Raw genomic sequence first — 19,843 nt, forward strand, 5'->3', positions numbered from 1 at the left:
ACCTTTGGTGGCTCTGTGGTCATCTTGATGCTGGCCTGTAAGATGGAAATAGGGAAGTCTGGGTGGGGGCTAGAGCTCAGCCAGAGGCGGAAGGACGGGTGAGGGTCTTCCACCTGCAGCTGCTCTACCAGCTTGTCCAGATTAGGCATCCAAGACAGCGACAGGTGGCAGTTTGCCAGGAATACCCAGTGTCCTGCAAAGAGAGGATCATTTCCTAAGCCCCACCTGTCCCCACACTTTCCACCTGACAGTGGTGGAGTCCAACATTCACGTCTGCCACTCCTGGGGCCTTCTGGAGAAGTGGGAGGGACCATTCCAGTAGTGTGACTGGGGTAGGAAGTTCTGGGGACAGGAACCAAGGCTGAGGGTAGAGATGTCATTCACCAACCCTGAATGACACCCTCTCGGAGGAGTCGAGCAGCAATGGGGGCCTGGCCTTGGCCCAGGGACAGGGCGTGGAAGCGCTGGGCCATGCCTGTGTGCTCTGCTAGCTGCAGCAGGGCCCCAGTGGGGTCCACACCCGGGGACAGGATGAACACGAGTGGGGATCGTGGGTTTGAATCCTCCATCACCTGCCAGAAGCATACATAACCCAAGTGAGAGAGAGTTTGAGGAGACCAAGACAGAGCAGGTAGCAAGGACCCAGGGGTGGGGGGAGGGGCAAGGAAGCCAAGCACTGACCAACTTCATGTTTAACACAGGTGGCTCAATGAAGCGGGAGCCAAGGTTGGAGACGATGAAAGAGGTAACACAGAATGCTACTCGGTCCTGGCGCAGGGAGCGAACGATCAGCATCCGTTGCATTTCATTGCAGGCATTTTCCCACTCACCTGGGGAGGAGTAATCGCAGGGAGAGTCTGGAAGAACTGGGAGGCTAAACAACAGGGCCACCTGCTGGGAATGCCCCCTGGGCCAGGAGGCAGGTGCTAGCTGGGGGAGGGGATGAAGAACACTGGAAAGGCAAACACTGGAGCTGGATGGAGAGAAGACCACAAGGCAAGTGGGGCTCAGACGCCTGGGTACCTGGCAGCATCGCCTTCTCCGGGGCAGCATTGGTATACCACAGGTGCCAGTCTCGAGGATACTGTTCAAAGGAATTCATGAGACCGTGGAAGTTGGTCAGTTTGTCTAGCTCTGTGATGTTATCCCAGTAGGCATCTGCAAGCCAACTAGTACATGGATTATCCATTTGGCCCTCCCGGTCCAGGACCTTGAGGGGGGAAAAAGAGAGAAGAAAAGAACTGACTGATGGGTGGCGCCTGTGGCTCAGTGGGTAGTGTGCCGGCCCCATATACCGAGGGTGGCGGGTTCAAACCCGGCCCCAACCAAACTGCAACAAAAAACAGCTGGGCGTTGTGGCAGGTGCCTGTAGTCCCAGCTACTCGGGAGGCTGAGGCAAGAGAATTGCCTAAGGCTTGGAGTTGGAGGTTGCTGTGAGCTGAGACGCTACAGCACTCTACTGAGGGCGATAAAATGAGACTCTGTCTCTACAAAAAATAAATAAATAAAAAAGAATTGACTGATAATACCTCAAAAGAAGAGTTTTCTCTCTTCCGTCCCTTCCTTCCTTTCTTTTCTTAGGGTGAGAAAGCCAAGATAGATCTTTCATGAAAAAGAGTAAAGAGATGAATGCAGGAATCCGAGATGGATTGAAATCCACCTTTCCTGAGCAACAACTGTAGGTGTCTGGGACTCCAGACAGTCCCAGCGCTATCACAGTTCAAATTTAGGAAGCTGGCGCCCTCTGGTGGTTGCTTGGTAATAACGTCTGCAGTCTAAGGACTTCAATTGATAGTATCGCCCTTCAGAGAAGCACAAATTATTCATTCACTCATTCATTTATTCCTTCACTTATTCATTCCTTATTCATTCTTCCTAACAAACATTTGTGTTTTTTTTGTTTGTTTGTTTGTTTTGTTTTTTGGCCGGGGCTGGGTTTGAACCCGCCACCTCCGGCATATGGGACTGGCGCCCTACTCCTTGAGCCACAGGCGCCACCCCCTAACAAACATTTGTTGTTCACAACTATGCGTTTTAAACCTTTGGGATGCATTTCTGAACAAAAATGGACAAATATCTCCGCACTGGAGGAATTTATTTTCTTTTTTTTTTTTTTTTTTTTTTGCAGTTTTTGGCCAGGGCTGGGTTTGAACCCACCACCTCTGGCACATGGGGCTGGCGCCCTACCCCTTTGAGCCACAGGCGCCACCCCGGAGGAATTTATTTTCAACATGGGATTATGAACCCATGGGCACATTATTAATCATTAATCAAAAACATAAGTAAATTATCTAGTATGTTAAAGATGGCAGTGCCATGGAAAAACAGAATTAATTTGAGAAGAGTAAGGGAGATCAGGAGTGTGGGGGCAGGTTGAAGTATGGAATGTAAGTAGATCAAGGTGGTCTCACTGCAGTGAGCTGGAAGGAAGGCTACCAGAGAGGGCAGAGTGTGTGGAGAGGCCACACCAGCAGGAGGCAAAGCTGTGAAAAGGCTCTGGGGTGAGACATGCCAGAGTGAGGAAGGTAATAAGTCCTGTTCAGCTGGAGTGGAGTGAGGGGCTGGGTGGTGGGAGATAACATCAGGATCAGAGCCTGTCAAAATGGAGTTTGACACAGCTCTCTGTTGTTGTATTGAGAATTGGGGATGGGGGCATTGGAAGACCATTCCTAAAATCCAGATGAGAGATCAAGTGAAGATGGAAAAGGCATGAAAATGTTGTCCTGGAGTGTGTGAGAATGATAGGCTCAGGGGAGTGCAGCACTGTGGGGTATGTAGTCATGGGTTTGGAGTGGGTCTTGTGTGGGTCTTCAGCCATTCTCAGTTGGATGCGCCACACAAGGACAGGGGAAGAAGAGCTGGATCTAGTCAGAGGGGTAGTTTTTTTGGGGTTTTTTTTGTTGTTGTTGTTTTGTTTTGTTGAGGCAGTCTTGCTCTGTCACTCTGGCTAAAATGTAGTGGCATCGTCTTAGTTCACAGCGATCTCACACTCCTGGGCTCAAGCCATCTTCCTGCCTCAGCCTCCTGAGTAGCTGGGACTACAGGCATGCACCAGCATATCCAGCTAATTTTTCTATTTCTTGCAGAGATGGGGTCTTGCTCTTGCTCAGGCTAGAAAGAGTGGTAGTTTTGACAAGTGAATGCAACAGAGAGGACAGGGAAAAGGGGTCAAGGTGACTGTGAGGAAGAGACGGTCACGGTGGAACTCAGGCTAGGAAAGGGGTGGCTTGAGAGGCAATAAAAAAGTGGTAAAACCATGCCAGTTGGTGGGTCACAAATGAGAGAAGCCCAAAGCTCAGCCTGCATACAGTACTGTATGCAATGGGGTATACAGCAAGTTACCCCACAGACCCTGGGAGCTTAACATGCACCTGATGCTGTGTGGTTTCTCACTTGCTGAAACCTTGGGCCTGACCCTCTGGGTCTAGATTCCTCATCACACTTGCTCTCATCCCATCCCCAACTTGACTGCCCCATACTTGGAGGTGGCCTCTGCTCCACTCACCACACCCCCACGTAGAAAGAAGTTGTACTCGTCCATGTTGAGTTTGCCAGAAGTCTCCAGGATTTTGGCACACATATGAAAACTGAATAGTAGCTTGTGGCGCTCAAAAAGGGTGCGGCAGGTGTACCTGGGAAAAAGGCACAGGGAGGGTAGAGGGGGCAGGATGAAGTGGGCCTGGGGCAGATGCCCAACATGAATGCTCACAGATAAGAGATCCTGCTACCACAGAGCCTTATAGAGGAGAAGGACCTTATTCAGCCCCTAATCCAAACCTCCTGGAAACTGCCAAGGAGTCAGAAGATATGATTTTCCCAGTATTCAGCTGTAATTAGTCAGTTCCATTAGAAAAATAAAATACTGATTATTCCCCTGCTATATTGCCAGCCCTATGCTGGGTCCTGAAGACACAAAGATGAATGAGCCATAGCCACTGGGAGGATAGGCAGAGAGGCCATCAGTTATGAGAGGATAGGCTGGTTCTACAAAGAAGTGGCAGTGGTTTCCAGAGAACGCAGGGCAGGGATGCCCAGTTCCTGCCTGGTGGACTCAAGGAAAGTTTCTAAGAGAAGTTGCCCAAGGTGCAGGAGAGTTTTTGATGACGTGGGAGAGACAGGGAGGTCCCAGCGAGAGCAAAAGCAGGGATGTGAGAAGGGCCTGGCCTACGGGGCAGTTAGGGCTGCCCAGGTATCCAGTGCAAGGAGGGAAAGGGGAGGCCAAGGTGGGTGAGTGCTTTGTGGTCACTGGAGGCAAGATAACTGATGACAAATTAGAGCCAGGGAGTGACATGGTCCCATTCAGGCCATTGCAAGATGATAGGTCAAGAGTTAGAGACAGTTAGAGGCTGAATAATCTGCAGGAGACCCTTGTGCAATTTGGAAACAAAAGTCATGAACGCCTGAAATGAAGCATTGTCTTAGCAATGGGGGCAATAGGGAGAGAACAATTTGTAGAATGTTCATGAGCAAAACCTGATGACTAATATGAGAAGGAAAAAGTTGAGAATAACTCCCCATGTCAGGCTTGGGTGAGTGGGCAGTGGGTGTTGGTACCATTCAGGGATGAGGACCCTGAAGGAAAAGGGAAGATAATGAGTATGATCTGAAACAAGTTGAACTTGAGGGGTCTGTGGGATGTGGCTGGACAAGCCAAGAACCTGGATGCTCAGAATGTGACCCCTGGGCCAGGAGCAGCGGTGGTGGCTGGAAGCTTGTTAGAGGTGCAGAACCTCAGGCCCCACCCTAGACCTACCAAACAAACCTGGATCTGTATTTTCATAAGATCTCCAAAGCTTTATGTGCATGTTAACGTTTGAGAAGCGCCGATATGATCAAGAGTTGTGTGTACAAGTCCATTGCTCAAGGGAGAGCTAAAGGTAGAAGACTGGGATAATCAGCTTGCTGGGGATAGCTGAGCCATGGGGGTGGACGTTGCCTGGGAAGGTGCACGGAGGGGAGAGCAGTGGGCCTAGAATGGTGGCACCAAGATAGGAAAAGCCAGAAGAGTGGCACTGGCGCCAGCCCCTTGGCCTCCCGCCTGGGGCACATGGGAGGAACCTGTAGACGGCATAGGTGTGGTAGTCATTCAGGTAGTCAATGCGGTCCTCCAGCTTGTTGCTGCGATGGCTCTTGTCAATGCTGAGGATGAAGAGGCTGATGTAGGCATCCAGTGAGAACTGGTACATGGGGTCGATGCGGCCCATGTCATTGAGCACGAAAAACAGAACTGATGCCCGCTGTGCGCATGGCCGGTAAGCCTGGGATGGGGGATGTCCGAATCAGGCCATGGAGGGGCATGGCTCAGAGAAGGCGGTCGGGGGAGGGACCCTCAAGCCAACTTGATCACACTGCTTCTTGGTGACTAGCCCTGTTGGCTAGCAGGGCACAGAGCTCACCTCTCGGGCTGAGTCGATGTTGATCTCCGTGGTTTCACTGGTCTCTAGTTGTTCGGTCACCTCCATGGCAGTTACTTTGGAGGTCTGCAGAGTGTTCACCAGCTGCACATCATCCAGCAGGGAACCTGTGGCCTCATTCAGCAACCTGGGGGAAAGCCAAGGGGTTAGAGGTAGTGGGCGGAGGGAGGGACCCCTTGTCAACCCCCAGGGATGCTGGCTGCCCTGCAAGGTAGCCAGCGGGGTTCTAGCCAGGAGTGGACCCATGCCACAATGGACAGGCAAGGCAAGGTCTCACCGGAGGATCTCGTCCTCCAGCTCCTTAAGCTTCCTTTTGCCGGCAGCAATGTTGATGACCAATGAGTCCTTCTGCTCCTCCAGTTCAGGTCGCTCCTTCCGAACCACAATGCCCAGTAGTTGGGCCTCCAGGCCCTGGGAGCACCAGTACTCATGGTGAGGGGCTCACTGCTATGACCTTCACTCTTCTCATCCCTTCCTCCTCCCAAGACCCGATCCCCCGCTGCCCAACATAAGCTTTGCCTTTTTCTCATTCTTTCCACACTCTACAGCCCTTCCTGCTTCACCCCACCCACCTGTTCTTTAACAGCAAAGTTGACAATGGTGGTCTTGGCTGAGGTCTCTGGGCTGTAGTGGGGGTTGGAGAGCTTGGTGGTGATGTAGAAACGGAAATCAGGATTGTATTCCACCTCCTTGTCTCCAATGCGCATCAGCAGCCGACCACCTGTGTCCACAGGAGGGGCAGGGGCAAGAGCAAGGTCAAGAGAAGGGCAAGGGCCCATGTGACATGGTAAGGGCCACCCACCTTCTCCCCACCACCATTCAGTGACAGTGACTCAACCTGTCCTAAAGACCCCAGCCCCAGCCCGGGGCTGTCTGAATGAAAGGACAGGTAAGTAGAGGACATACCCTTCCTGCTGAGGGTCCCACAGTCCAGCCCCATTATAACCCCAGGCCCTGACCAATTCGAGCCACAGATTTGTTGAGCACAGGGTTGAGTGTGGGGTCCAGATATTCCTGCACATTCTGGAGCAGCACTGGGCGTCCAAACTGAATGGCCTTTTCTAATATTCGAAGATAATCGCTCATCTGAAGGTCAATGATCTCTAGGCCCTAGAGAGCGAGGGGGAAGATGGAAACGCTAAAGAGTGACAGTGGTCCAAGGGTAGGCCCTCAGGAAGAGACAAGGCTTGGGAAAAGATTCTATAGGGGGACAAAGCCAGCTCCCAAATTTATACCTGGGTTCCTTCCATGTTCTTAATCCATTTCAGGGCCTGGGCCTGAGGATCGATCATTAGTGCCCACCTGAAGGGGGAATAATAGGTCAGAAGCCAGGCCCTGCTCCTGCCCTGCCTCCCCTCCCGCTCCTAGCGGAGTCTTCACCTATTGCCTCGGGTGACAATAATGCCATTCTCAGTGGAGAAGGCATCTGAGGGCAACCCTTGGATGTTCCAGTCCCGGACTTTGGTAGGATTGGTCAGGAAGTTATCGATGGCAAAGCCAGGTGAGCAAGGAACCTGAAGCTCCCAGATCTGGGGAGAGAAAAGCCCCAAACTTCAACTTGAAGATCTGTGTCCAGATCTGGTCTCAGAGCCCATTTCAAGAGCTTCTTACCACACCTGAGCCCCAACTTACCTTCTTGATCCAGATTTGGTTCACAATCTCATCCCGGTAGTTGGTCAGGAAGGGTCCCATGTAGGACAGGAAGGCAGCTGCCAGGAGACAGTCACCCACCAGGTAGCCCAGGTCCTCCTCCAGACCCTAGTGGACAGGAGGGAGGTGTAAGCCAGTGAGGCTCCACCACTCTGGGACACAGTTGGAATGCTTCAGTAGGCACTTTCCTCTGGACACTATCTAGATCAAAGAGATTCTTCCCCTCACCCAACCTTTGTGTCAGAACTCTAACCTGGTTCTAATTACTTTTGAGTTCCCCATCTCTAACAGCAATGTTTACATTTTGGTGATAAGGCTTGACCCTTTTTGCAAAGCCAGGAACTCACTGAGGGTAAGAGACAAGATGTGCTATGTCTGTTTTCTATCAGGTCAACGGAGTATATCATGAGTCCCTGTGTGTGCTTGGCAGCCCTCCCTGAACACTGAAGCAGATCCCTGATGGTGCAAAGATAAGAACAGGAATGGGAAGAGCTCCCGCCCCATTATTCTTGAAGTTCCCTACACCCAAGAGTCCCTCTTTTCCTGACTGTCCCTCAACCAACAGAGGATGGGTTTCTCAGAACTGGGGAGCAGAGTGAAAAGAGAGACAGGTGGGAGAAGGAGCCCCACCTTGACTGTCTCCTCCCAGCGGGCCTTCTCTCCAGCCAACCCAGACACCAGCATCCCAGCTCGCTCCAGCTTCATCTCCATCTCTTCCGACTTCTTGCGAAGCTCCTCCTTCTGGGCCAGCTTCTCATCATACTGTTTCTTCAGCATCTCCAGTTTCTCAGCCACCTGGGAGGAATCAGAGTGCCCGGCATCACACACAGTGCTTGAGGCCAGATTGTTCTGATTCAAACCATGACTCTGCCACTTTGTAGCAGCACGACCTTAATCTCTTTGAGCCTCATTTTCCTGGTGTGTAAAAGAAGGATAATACCTACCCTATAGGGTTGTCACAAGGAGCAAATGAAATCAAATATATGTAAAAAGATAAGTTCTTCCCTTTCCTTCCACTGCCCTTTCCTAGAGCCCAGAAACTACTCAGTAATAAAACTCATGGCTGGGTAGGAAACAGAGCCCTCTTGAAGCATCAGAAACTGCACAAGATGTGTTGACAAGAGAAGGCCAGACAGCACAAAAGTGACTGCCACTCCATACCAGAGGCTGCACCTAAGGTGGAATCTCAAAAGAGGAATGGTTGTGGTCTTGGCTGAGGTCTCTGGGCTGTAGTGGGGGTTGGAGAGCTTGGTGGTGATGTAGAAATGAAAATCAGGATTGCATTCACCTCCTTCTCTCCAACGCGCATCAGCAGCCAACCACCTGTGTCCACAGGAGGGGCGGGGCAAGAGCAAGGGCAAGGGCCCATGTGACATGGTAAGGGCCCACCCCCTCCCCACCAGCATCCAGGCTCGGTGCCTGTAGCTTAGCAGCTAAAGCGCCAGCCACATACTCCAGAGCTGGTTGGTTCGAACCTAGCCCAGGGCTTACCAAACAAGAGGAATAAAAAGCTAAAACTGGACTTGGCATCCGTAGCACAGTGGTTATGGTGCCAGCCACATACACTAAGGCTGACGGCTTTGAACCTACCCAGGCCAGCTAAACAACAACGACAACTGCAACAACAACAACAACAAAATAGCCAGGTGTTGTGGCGGGCACTTGTAGTCCCAGCTACTTGGGAGGCTAAGGCAAGAGAACAGCTTAAGCCCAAGAGTTTGAGGTTACTGTGAGCTGTGATGCCACAGCACTCTACTAAGGACGACATAGTGAAACTCTGTCTCAAAAAAAAAAAAAAACTAAAAATGAACCCAAGAGCTGTTAGAAAGAGAAAGAGGGAATTCACTCAAATAAAAGAACCCTATGATCATACTCTTTTTTTGCTAGCACGACCTGGGCTGATGCCCAGATAGAGAGTCTCAGGGCACTTATGATGGAGGCACGTTCTGATAGGACATGCACAGGCAGAACCAGTTGGTAAATATTTTTATATTGCCCTTGATTATATGTTTTCTCCTTCAGGTATTCCTATCGGTGGAGGGTGTCTTGTATCTCTCATATTTTCTGTCTTCTTATATCACGTTACTTGACTCTATCTTCCCACCCTTAAATTGAATGTCATATTTGGATAATTTTTGAATTTCCCAGAAATCTTTATTTTTCTATATTCAGACTTTCCGCCTTATCATTCTATTCCTGTTTTATGGATGTAATTTTTTCTTCTTCTTCTTTTTCTTTTTTTGTTTTTCCAGTTTTTGGCTGGGGCTGGGTTTGAACCCACCACCTCTGGTATATGGGGCCAGTGCCCTACTCCTTTGAACCACGGGTATCACCCTGTAATTTCTTCTTGAATCACCTTTGGATGATACCATTTAAGTCCGCTTTATTTTATTTATTTGAGACAGAGTCTCACTCTGTCACTCTATGTAGAATGCTGTGGCATCATAGCTCACAGCAACCTCTACTCTTGGGCCTGAGCAATCCTCTTGCCTCTGCCTCCCAAGTAGTTGGGACCACAGGCATATGCCACCATGTCTAGCTAGGTTTTTGTTTTTTGTTTTTTTTTCCTATTGTTTTTCAGTAGAGACAGGGACTCATTCTTACTCAGGCAGTTCTTTTTTTTTTTTTTTTGTAGAGACAGAGTCTCACCTTATCGCCCTCGGTAGAGTGCCGTGGCCTCACACAGCTCACAGCAACCTCCAAATCCTTGGGCTTAGGCAATTCTCTTGATTCAGCCTCCCAAGTAGCTGGGACTACAGGCGCCCGCCACAACGCCCGGCTAACTCAGGCAGTTCTTAAACTTGTGAACTCTAACAACCCACCCACCTAGGCCTCCTCCCAGAGTGCTACGATTGAGCCACTATGCCCAGCCTTAAGTTTACTTTTTAATTTCTTCTCTGTTAATCTGGATTTCCTGCCCCTCCACTCTGGGATCATGCTTTTCTATAAATTTTTGTCTTGGTAAGTCCCTTGCATATTGGGAGACTTCTTCCACCCTTTTACTTGCACCTTCTAGAGAAGTACATGACTGCTCTGACGGGTATAATTAGGGGGAAAAAGCTAGGAATGTTGACCAAAATCAGATCCTTTCCTTTTAGGAGTGAGCTGAACCCCAGATCCTTTCCTTTTAGGAGTGAGCTGAACCCCAGATCCTTTCCTTTTAGGAGTGAGCTGAACCCCAGAGCGTACAACTTCCCCTTGACTCCTCCAGGGTATGCGAGATCTTACCCTGAGATTGGGTAATTCTCTCTCAGGGTCACTACTTCTGGGGCCACTCACCCACAGATATTGGCCACATCCTCCAACCCCGCCTCTACAGATGATAGGTGATATTTTTGCCAAATATCTTTTATTTCTCAATTTGTTGGAACTTCGGAATAGAAGAAGGCTGATAGTTCTTGGATTCCCTTGCGTATATTTGCAGGCCAGGAAAAAAACTATTAAGCAGCTTTGGGTGGGGCTAGGGCTCATGGGTATAGACAGGTGTTTTGGTTTAGGTGATATGTAGAGGCTCATTTTAGGTGAGGTGGTTTATTTACATTTGTGTGGTTGACTTTTTTTTTTTTTTTTTTTTTGTAGAGACAGAGTCTCACTTTACTGCCCGCGGTAGAGTGCCGTTGCGTCACACAGCTCACGGCAACCTCCAGCTCTTGGGCTTAGGTGATTCTCTTGCCTCAGCCTCCCGAGTAGCTGGGACTACAGGCACCCGCCACAACGCCTGGCTATTTTTTTGTTGTTGTTGTTGCAGTTTGGCCGGGGTTGGGTTTGAACCCGCCACCCTCGGCATATGGGGCCGGCACCCTACTCACTGAGCCACAGGCGCAGCCCTGTGTGGTTGACTTTTAACCATGTAGCCTGAGTCACAGGCTTTCACCTGATCTTGTGTTATTCTGACCTTGGCAAATGATTGCAGTTTTGTCCACAAGTGAGTGGCTGCTTCTAGAGAGGCAGAACCATTTGAAGCAGGGCAACTTCAAGGAAAGTGGGCTTGGGCCACTCAGGGCAAAGGAAAAATGTGGGCCCTCAGGGTGACCTTAACTAAGAGATATGAGGTCTCAGGACAAAGGTTAACGTAGCCTACGATACAGAATAGCCTGGCCAGATGTTGCCTCCTGGATTGTTTTTTTAGACAGGGATGGACAGAATATTCGATTTTTTTGGAGACAGAGTCTCACTCTTGCCCCAGGCTAGAGTTGCCTCACTCACAGCAACTTCAGACTCCTGACCTCAAGCAATCTTCCTGCCTCAGACTCCCAAGTAGCTGGGACTACAAGTGCCAAACATAATTCCTGGCTAATTTTTTCTATTTTCAATAGAAATAGGGTCTCGCTCTTGCTCAAGCTAACTCCTGAGCTCAAGCAATTCTCCCACTTTTGCCTCCCGGAGTGCTAGGATTACAGGTGTGAGCCACCACACCTGGCCAAAAGTCAATTTGCTGTGTTTAAACTGCAAGGTAGTCAATTTTTATGTACTACAGTTTCTGGTCTTATTTGTTATTACTTTTTTAGAGACAGGGTCTTCCTCTGTCACCCAGGCTGGAGTGCAGTGGCTCCTGAGCTCAAGGGATCTTCCTGCCTTAGCCTCTTGAGTAGCTGGGACTATTAAATATGCACCACTGTGCCTGGCTAATTTAAAAAAATTTTTTGTACAGATGGAGTCTTGCTATATTGCCCTATCTGGCCTCAAACTCCTGGCCTCAAGTGATCCTCTTGCTTTGGCCCCCTAAAGCGCTGGGATTACAGATGTGAGCCACCATGTCCAATAGTTTATGGTTTTAAATGGCTGTTACCAAGCCTAAGTAGATAGTAAAAGACTAGATCAACTATGTGTTATTCAATTTTTTTTAGGGTTAAGGAGTCAATTGTAATTTAAGTCCTAAAACCTTATCTACAGGTGTTATGGGCTGAGTATTCCATCTGGTCCTAGATTCACACGACACATTTAGGATGGGTGGGCATGCAGATGTTACCTGTGCCCTAAGGGGAATATCTCTGAGCAATTTAGGAGATTCAGGCTCAGAGGAAAGCTGTGTCTTGAGACATGTGTGGTGGAGGGTTTGTTCCTGACAGGGCCCTGGGGCACACTGGCTTCAGCAGCATCTATAGCAGCTTTAGTTCAGGAATTTGCTGAAGGTAACTTTCCAGTTAAAGAAAGTATGGGGATGGCTCGGCGCCTGTAGCTCAGCGGCTAGGGTGCCAGTCACATACCTTGGAGCTGGCCGGTTCAAACCCAGCCCGGGCCTGCCAAACAATGACAACTACAACCAAAAAATAATAATAATAATAATAAAGGCGCAGTGCCCATAGTACAGTGGTTATGGCCTCAGCCATATACACTGAGGCTGGCGGGTTCAAACCTAGCACAGGCCAGCTAAACAACAATGACAACTGCAATAACAACAAAATAGCCAGGCATTGTGACGGGTGCCTGTAGTCCCAGGTACTTGGGAGGCTGAGGCAAGAGAATCATTTAAGCCCAAGAGTTGGAGGTTGCTATGAGCTGTGATGCCACGGCACTCTACCAAGGGCGACATAGTGAAACTCTGTCTCAAAAAAAAAAAAACACACACACACAAAAAAAAACCAATATGGGGATGAGGTGAAAACTTCTCCTCAGAGGCAGCTTTCATAGGCCTCAGCAATTCCATGAAGTGAAGCCACAATTCCCGCCACTGTGGCACAGGCTGACCAACCTGATCAGGCCATGGGGCAGGGAACCCAGAACTCAAGGGGAAAACTGAAATTTCAAAGGACAGACAGGATTTCCATTGGGGGTGATTAAAAAATTCTGGAACAAAATAGTGGTGATGACTATATAATGCCACCGAATTTAAAATTATCACAATAACAGTTGTGCATTTTACCACCACCATCCCCTACCAACAGGAGGTGCACATATGTGGATTTCCAACCCCTCCACTATAGTAAATGCTTACTGGCTAGATTATATGTCTGATATTAATCTGTTGCTAGAGATTTCACCCAGTGAGATTTCAGTTCATAGGTCTTGGTTTCCAGGTAACTGACCTTCTGGTAAAGTTAAGCCAAGATTTTCCCCATGCATCCTCATTTCCTCAAATATCACTGGGTTTCTACCAAGATCTTTTGCAAAAATAACAAGTTTTTTTTTTTTTTGGTAACATAATTTTATCAAGAAGTCATGTATGCCTTATTAGCTCCTTAAATTCTTTTTTTTTTTTTTTTTTTGGAGACAGAGTCTCACCATGTCGTCCTGTTAGAGTGCCGTGGCGTCACAGCTCACAGCAACCTCCAACTCTTGGGCTTAAGCGATTCTCTTGCCTCAGCCTCCCAAGTAGCTGGGACTACAGGCACCCACCACAACACCCAGCTATTTTTGTTGTTGTTGTTTTTGCAGTTGTTATTGTTGTTTAGCTAGTCTGGACCAGGTTCAAAATCCCCATCCTGGGTGTATGTGGCCAGCGCCCTACCCACTGAGCTACGGGTGCCGCCCAGCTCCTTAAATTCTTTTTTATTCTCAAATTGATGTTCACAAGAGACCTCATTTTGAACTAATACAGCCTCTGAGGTCCTGAGGAACCACATCCTTCTCCAGGGAGAAACAGCCCAGGTTATAGCTTAAGTAAACAGATCTACCCATAGAACCCCTGCTATGATCTGAATGTTTGTGCCTCCACCTCCAAATTCATATGTTGACACTTAATCCCCAGCTCAGAGGCCTTGGGAGGTGAAGCATCTGGGAGGTGGTTAGGTCATATGGGTAGAGCCCTCAGGAATGGAATTAGTGTCTCTATAAAAGAGGCCTGAGAGAGTTTGCTTGTCCCTCTGCCAGGTGAGAACACGCAGAAGGTACCATCTACACATATGAGAAACTGGCCTTCACCAGACACCAAATCTGTTGATGCTTTGCTCTGGGGACTTCCCAGCCTTCCAGAACTGTCAGACATAAACTTCTATTGTTTATAAATGACTTAGTATTTTGCCATCAAAATCCAAAAGGGACTAAAACAACCTCTCAGCTGGAGACAGAGCAGAATAAGAAACTGGGGAGGATAGTTTGGGAACTTTAACTTAAGGATATGGGATTCTAGATTTTTTTTTTTTTTTTTGTAGAGACGGAGTCTCACTTTATAGCCCTTGGTAGAGTGCCGTGGCATCACACAGCTCACAGCAACCTCCAACTCCTGGGCTTCAGTGATTCTCTTGCCTCAGCCTCCCGAGTAGCTGGAACTACAGGCGCCCGCCACAACGCCCGGCTATTTTTTGGTTGCAGTTCAGCCCGGGCCAGGTTTGAACCCGTCACCCTCCACATATGGGGCCAGCGTCTTACCAACTGAGCCACAGGCGCCACCCGGGATTCTAGATTTTTAACTCTCAAATACAAGGTCATTTTATTTCAGATTTTCATTTCTTGGAACTTTAGTTCACTAAGGGATTTAATCCTTGAAATTTTATTTCTCCCTGGGGGTTATATTCAAATTTGTGAAATTAATGTGTATTGTTATTATTATAGCATTTTAATGCTGCCATTTAATTACACTGCAAAGTCTTTGTTATGTCGAACAATGCAACTAGAAATAATGTGGAACGCTGAATAGGAAAAAGTGAATTTTCAACTGTGGAGATACAGCTGCCTTGAAATAGATTAAGATTCTGTTATGACCCACTTCAGAGCCTTCTGAGACGGTATCTAAGCCAGTGGTGTGCAACATTTGCTGCACAGCAGAATTGGGCCTGTGCAAAACATATTTTCAGAACCCCAAACACGTGGGTAATGACTAAAACTATTTACTGGAGATCTGTATTGATATGCAACATAGTCGGGCTCTGGTCCTCTTTCCAGACTCGGGTCCTAGGACTGAGCAACAGCTTTCCCACTTGTGGTTGGCCCTGACTTCAGGTTCTGCCAGGGACTCTCGCTTAATTGGCCTGGGATGAGGCCCAGATATCAGCACAACACTCAGTTCTGACGTTCTGTTAAAAGGTGCGACTGACTCTTAAACTTTGCACCCTTTATCAAGAGAGAAATTTTGGTTCCGTGTTTGCTTTTTCTTACCAATTGGGAGTTCGCAAGTGTGGGTGTGGAGCCTCCACCGGGAGACCTAACACTGGGTGCTTTAACAAATGTTTACCCAGTGAATGACGCTGTGAGTACAGGACCCTAGCGAGCCCATTTTTCCACATACAAAGGTAACAATGCCTAAGTATTTGGCCTAGCTAGGTGAGAAACTTTTCCAAATAGATTGCCACACCTGTGATTATTCACACTTGGAAAAACTGAGTAAAAGAGTGAAAGTTTCGTGGAGGCAGGGAGGTGGCAGTGGCAGCAGGAAGGGAGCAGCAGACAAGCAAGTGCAGACACAGCACACACACCCCACCCAGCTTGGCAGAGCTTTCTGCATGGGCAAAAACCGGAAAGGCCTCAAGGGTAGACTTGCTGCTGCCAGTAACGATGCCCACGGCAGGAAAAGACAGCGTAGAACCTGGGCGAATGTGGCATGGAGTCAGCTCCAGTTACTAGCTAGCTAGTGGCCTTGGCAAGTCTCTAATCTCAAACCTCACTAAACCTCAGACTCCTCATCCAATCTGAGAAGGCTGGGCCTGGATGTTTCCCACAGCTAGTTTTAGGTAAAACATTTCGCAATTGCATGACCAGCTTCAATTGTATAAAAATTTTAATTTCTCTGTAAAAACAGTATCAACGAGGAGGACAAGTGAAGATTAAAAGGTTGGATACAATGAGTATGTCCATCAAAAGGGGACTAGTTAAATAGATGACAGTGCAGCCACCCACTAGAATATCACGAAGTACTAAAAAGAAAACAGAAACTCTATACTGATGTGGACAATCCTCAGCTCTCAAGTAAGATAGGACAGCGCTAGATAGTAGGTATAATATGAAAAATAAAATATACATATATATGCTTATAAGCACACCCCACCTCTGGATGGATAAAAAAAATTATAATATTAGGAAGGAAGTTGGGTGGCTAGAGAGCAGAAGGTGGGAGGGAAACTTCTTTTCTTGTTGTTTTTTGAGACATGGTTTTTCTCTGTAACCCAGGCTAGAGTGCAATAGCATTATTGTAGCTCACAGCAATCTCAAACTCCTAAGCTCAAGCAATCCTCCTGCCTCAGGCCTTCCCAGTAGCTGGGACTATAGGCACCCGCCACCACACCAGGTAGAGAAACTTCTTATTGTAAATGTTTTTGTACCTTTTGAATTGCAAACAAAGTGACTATATTACCTTGGGTATATAGTAGTATTATCTACTAAATCAATAATAAAGAAGAATCAAGTGATAGACTGGCAGACTTTTGAATTCATTTGATAACACCTTCTGGCCATTCTGCCTAGTTTGAGAGTTACTTGTGCGTACGTTGTGGGAAATCACCTTCTGATTATCACAGTAACTAACCCTACCCTGGCTTCTAGGGCAACCCTATGCCAACCCAAGCACAGACACCCTCACTTTGCCTGGGCCATAGCAGCAATTTAGACACTATTGACCCAAGCCCCTGACGAAGACCGATTTGCTACACAGATTTCATCCATTGAAATCTCAGGGCCCAGCTCCAGAGGCTGTGATGGCGGCTGCCAATCCAAGGTCAATCTTTGCAAGGCCTTCTGGTCACAGCACCCTCTGAGCTTTTTTAACCCTCTGCAAGCAGCCTAGATTTCTGAGCCAGGGGCAGCCCAATCTCAACAGGGCACAGAGTGGGAAGGAAGCAAGACTGGAGGAACACGGGAAGGAATGGCAGAATTAAATGGGGGGAAATAATAATGATGTGTCCCAGGAACTGGGGAGAGGAGGTGCATGGCCTGGAAGAGACTGGTGTGAGGCTCACCTCCCGCAGCTTTTCCTGGGCCTCAGCGAGTGCTGCTTGCTTCTCCTGAAGCTGGGCCAAGGCAGCATTCATTCGGGCCCGCTTGGGCTCCACCACCCGATATAGCCGCCCATACAGCTGCGGGAAGATAGCCAAGCTGTGAGGTCACCCACCCACCCAGATCCCGCTCACACACAGGTGATCCTTCCTTTCCACAGGGTCTGTGTGTCAGCCCTCCTCCCAGCCCAGCCCACCCACCACCTACCTCCATGGCCCGCACCCACATGCACAGGGACTTGGCAGCCAGGGAGACGCGGCCAATGATATCGGGCTGGAAGTCAGGCTGTGCACAGTAGGCCCCAATCTTCTTCAGAACTTTATCTGAGATATTGTCTTTATCAAAGTTGATCAACGACTTGATGAAGTTCTGCTCCCCTGAGGGATGAAAATTAGGACCCTCAGCCAGAGGATCCAATTCCATCCTCCCTGTCCAAGTTTCACCTCCCCTCTTTAGGCATAGCCACAACCCTGGTTCATTTCCTAAAATACCTGATCCAGTCCCCAGTTCCTTCCACTGAACCTGAGCCTTTCTCTAGACACCTGTCGGCCCTCAGGGCCCTCCACAATCTTCCTAGTTTATCTATCACTTACTTTTTTTTGAGACAGAGTCTTGTTCTGTCCCCCAAGCTAGAGTGTAGTGGCATCATCATAGCTCACTGCGACCTCAAACTCCTGGGCTCAAGAGAGCCTCCTGCCTCAGCCACCTGGGTAGCTGGGACTACAGACACATACTACCACACCTGATTAATTTTTCTATTTTTAGTAGAGATGGGGTATCGCTCTTGCTCAGGCTGGTCTCAAACTGAGCTGATGTGATCCTCCTGCCTTGGCCTCCCAGAGTGCTAGGATTACAAGCATAAGCCATGTCTCCTGACTCCATCACTTACGTTTTAGACTCAGCCAAGCCAACGTATACCTCATTCTTTCTCTACTCTTTGCACTTTCCTTTAGGGCAGTGGTCACCAAACCAAGGCTCACAGGCTATATTCTACCATGAGAACCCAAAGCAGAGAAAACCACAAGAATGAAACGCAAGAGTCCTGTCTTCTATTTTCTGATTCTTATCCCTTGGGGCGTCTGAAGGAATTCTTGCACTGGGATTATGCAATACGTTCTTATATCTTTAGGACAATTTTCCTTTTTTTTTGAGGCAGAGTCTCACTTTGTCACCCTCAGGGTATAGTGCTGTGGCGTCATAGCTAACAGCAATCCCAAATTCTTGGGCTCAAGTTATTCTCTTGCCTCAATGTCCCAAGTAGCTGGGACTACAGGTGCCTGCCACATGCCTGGCTATTTTTAGAGATGGGGTCTTTCTCTGGCTCAGGCTGGTCTCGAACTTCTGAGCTCAAGTAATCCACCTGCCTTGGCCTCCCAGACTGCTAGAATTATAGGCATGAGCCACTGTGCCCAGCAGACAATTTTCCTTTTAGTGTATAGAGTTCCTCAATGATAGGGCTGTATTGCTATAAACCTATTTTAAGTTGAAAACATTGTAAATAAAAAGACGCATTTAATATATCTAACCACCCAAACATCACAGCTTAGCCTGGCCTACCTTAAACATGCTCAGAACACTTACATTAGCCTATAGTTGGACAAAATCATCTAGTACAAAGCCTACATTATAATAAAGTGTTGAATATTTCATGTAATGTATTGGATATGGTACTGAAAGTGAAAAAGGGAATGACTGAATGAGTACTATTATAAAGTCAAAAAAGCCTAAGTTGAACCATTGGAATCTGGGGACTGGCTGCATTAAATGAGCTATTTTAGAATCCTTTTTTCATTCCATATTTAATATTAAATTATAAAAGTTAGAACAAATGTAGCTTTTTTGGCTCAGCGGCTGTAGCACAGTGGTTATAGCACCAGCCACATACACCAAGGGTGGCAGGTTCGAACCTGGCCTGGGCCAGCTAAACAATGACATCTGCAACCAAAAATAGCCAGACATTGTGGCAGAAGCCTGTAGTCAGCTACATGAGAGGCCGAGGCAAGAGAATCACTTAAGCCCAGGAGTTGGAGGTTACTGTGAGCTGTGACGCCACAGCACTCTACTGAGGGTGACATAGTGAGACTGTCTCGAAAAAAAAGGATGTGTAACTTTTAATTTTTCTTTTTTAATGAGAAGAAACAAGTAACTTTGTAAAAAGTCTGAAAATACCAGTAACAACCAAATAATCTTAACTGATATTTCTGTCTTCCCCTTCTGTCTTCTCCTTTCTGTGAGGCTCTGTGCTCTTGAGGGAGAATAAAATGCCTCATCTATGCCTGCCTCTCCAAAGTCTGATGCACAGCAGAAGATCGATAGGCACTGCGCGAGCTGCAGTCATTATCTCATGGTGTTCTAGCTTACCCAGCTGCCTCTTGGCCTCTGCCCACGTGGGCTCATTTCCTCGAAGAATCATAACTGCCTGCATCACGATCTCCACTTGGGCAGGTGGCCGTCCGTAAGATTTGATCTCTCCTATATCCTTTTTGTTCAGAGACTCCAGGGCCTGGGAAAATGGATTCACTGAGAGAGCAGGGCCAGAGTCCACTCAAGTGGTAAGATAGGCCTTTCTGGAGACAGGACACAGCTGAGGTGTCACCTCTTCTTCCCACTTCCCCAGGGACTTCCTCATTCCCTTCCCCAGGCCCCCTGGCTCCTGGTTCCCCCTCTTGTGGCCACCCCCAGTACCCGCATGGCTTCTTCCAGGGCGGGCAGTGCCTCTTCCAGATCCTTCTGGGCATTGTCAGCCAGTGCCTGACACTTGATTTCCTCCACTGCAATCTTTTCGCTATTGGCTGTTACAGCCTAGGGATGAAAAGAGGACAAGGGTTTCCTGTCTTTGCCTTGGGCAAAGGTGAGGATGACAGTGTTGGCGGGAAAGATGAAAGAAAACATGAGGAGTGGGATGTGTGTCCCCA

General features: G+C 48.2%; 1 protein-coding gene across 10 annotated transcripts in view; it reads right to left on the bottom strand.

Annotated features, from left to right (window-relative positions):
• DNAH2 (dynein axonemal heavy chain 2) overlaps nt 1–19,843 on the bottom strand; it is a 145,529-nt gene that overhangs the window by 24,917 nt on the left and 100,769 nt on the right. For all 10 annotated transcript variants that reach the window (XM_053569902.1, XM_053569900.1, XM_053569905.1 and 7 more), the window contains 18 exons: nt 19,614–19,730; nt 19,290–19,431; nt 17,136–17,305; nt 16,892–17,008; nt 7,695–7,859; nt 7,047–7,172; nt 6,795–6,943; nt 6,650–6,716; nt 6,374–6,524; nt 5,987–6,135; nt 5,692–5,825; nt 5,397–5,541; nt 5,059–5,258; nt 3,506–3,632; nt 1,024–1,210; nt 682–830; nt 389–572; nt 3–193 (listed from right to left, as the gene is read on the bottom strand). In XM_053569902.1, coding sequence (XP_053425877.1) covers nt 3–193; nt 389–572; nt 682–830; nt 1,024–1,210; nt 3,506–3,632; nt 5,059–5,258; nt 5,397–5,541; nt 5,692–5,825; nt 5,987–6,135; nt 6,374–6,524; nt 6,650–6,716; nt 6,795–6,943; nt 7,047–7,172; nt 7,695–7,859; nt 16,892–17,008; nt 17,136–17,305; nt 19,290–19,431; nt 19,614–19,730 — 2,670 coding nt within the window. The remainder of the gene's footprint in view (nt 1–2; nt 194–388; nt 573–681; nt 831–1,023; nt 1,211–3,505; nt 3,633–5,058; nt 5,259–5,396; nt 5,542–5,691; nt 5,826–5,986; nt 6,136–6,373; nt 6,525–6,649; nt 6,717–6,794; nt 6,944–7,046; nt 7,173–7,694; nt 7,860–16,891; nt 17,009–17,135; nt 17,306–19,289; nt 19,432–19,613; nt 19,731–19,843) is intronic.

The sequence above is a fragment of the Nycticebus coucang genome, chromosome 18 (genome assembly GCF_027406575.1).
Source record: "Nycticebus coucang isolate mNycCou1 chromosome 18, mNycCou1.pri, whole genome shotgun sequence".
NCBI classification, from domain to species: domain Eukaryota; kingdom Metazoa; phylum Chordata; class Mammalia; order Primates; family Lorisidae; genus Nycticebus; species Nycticebus coucang.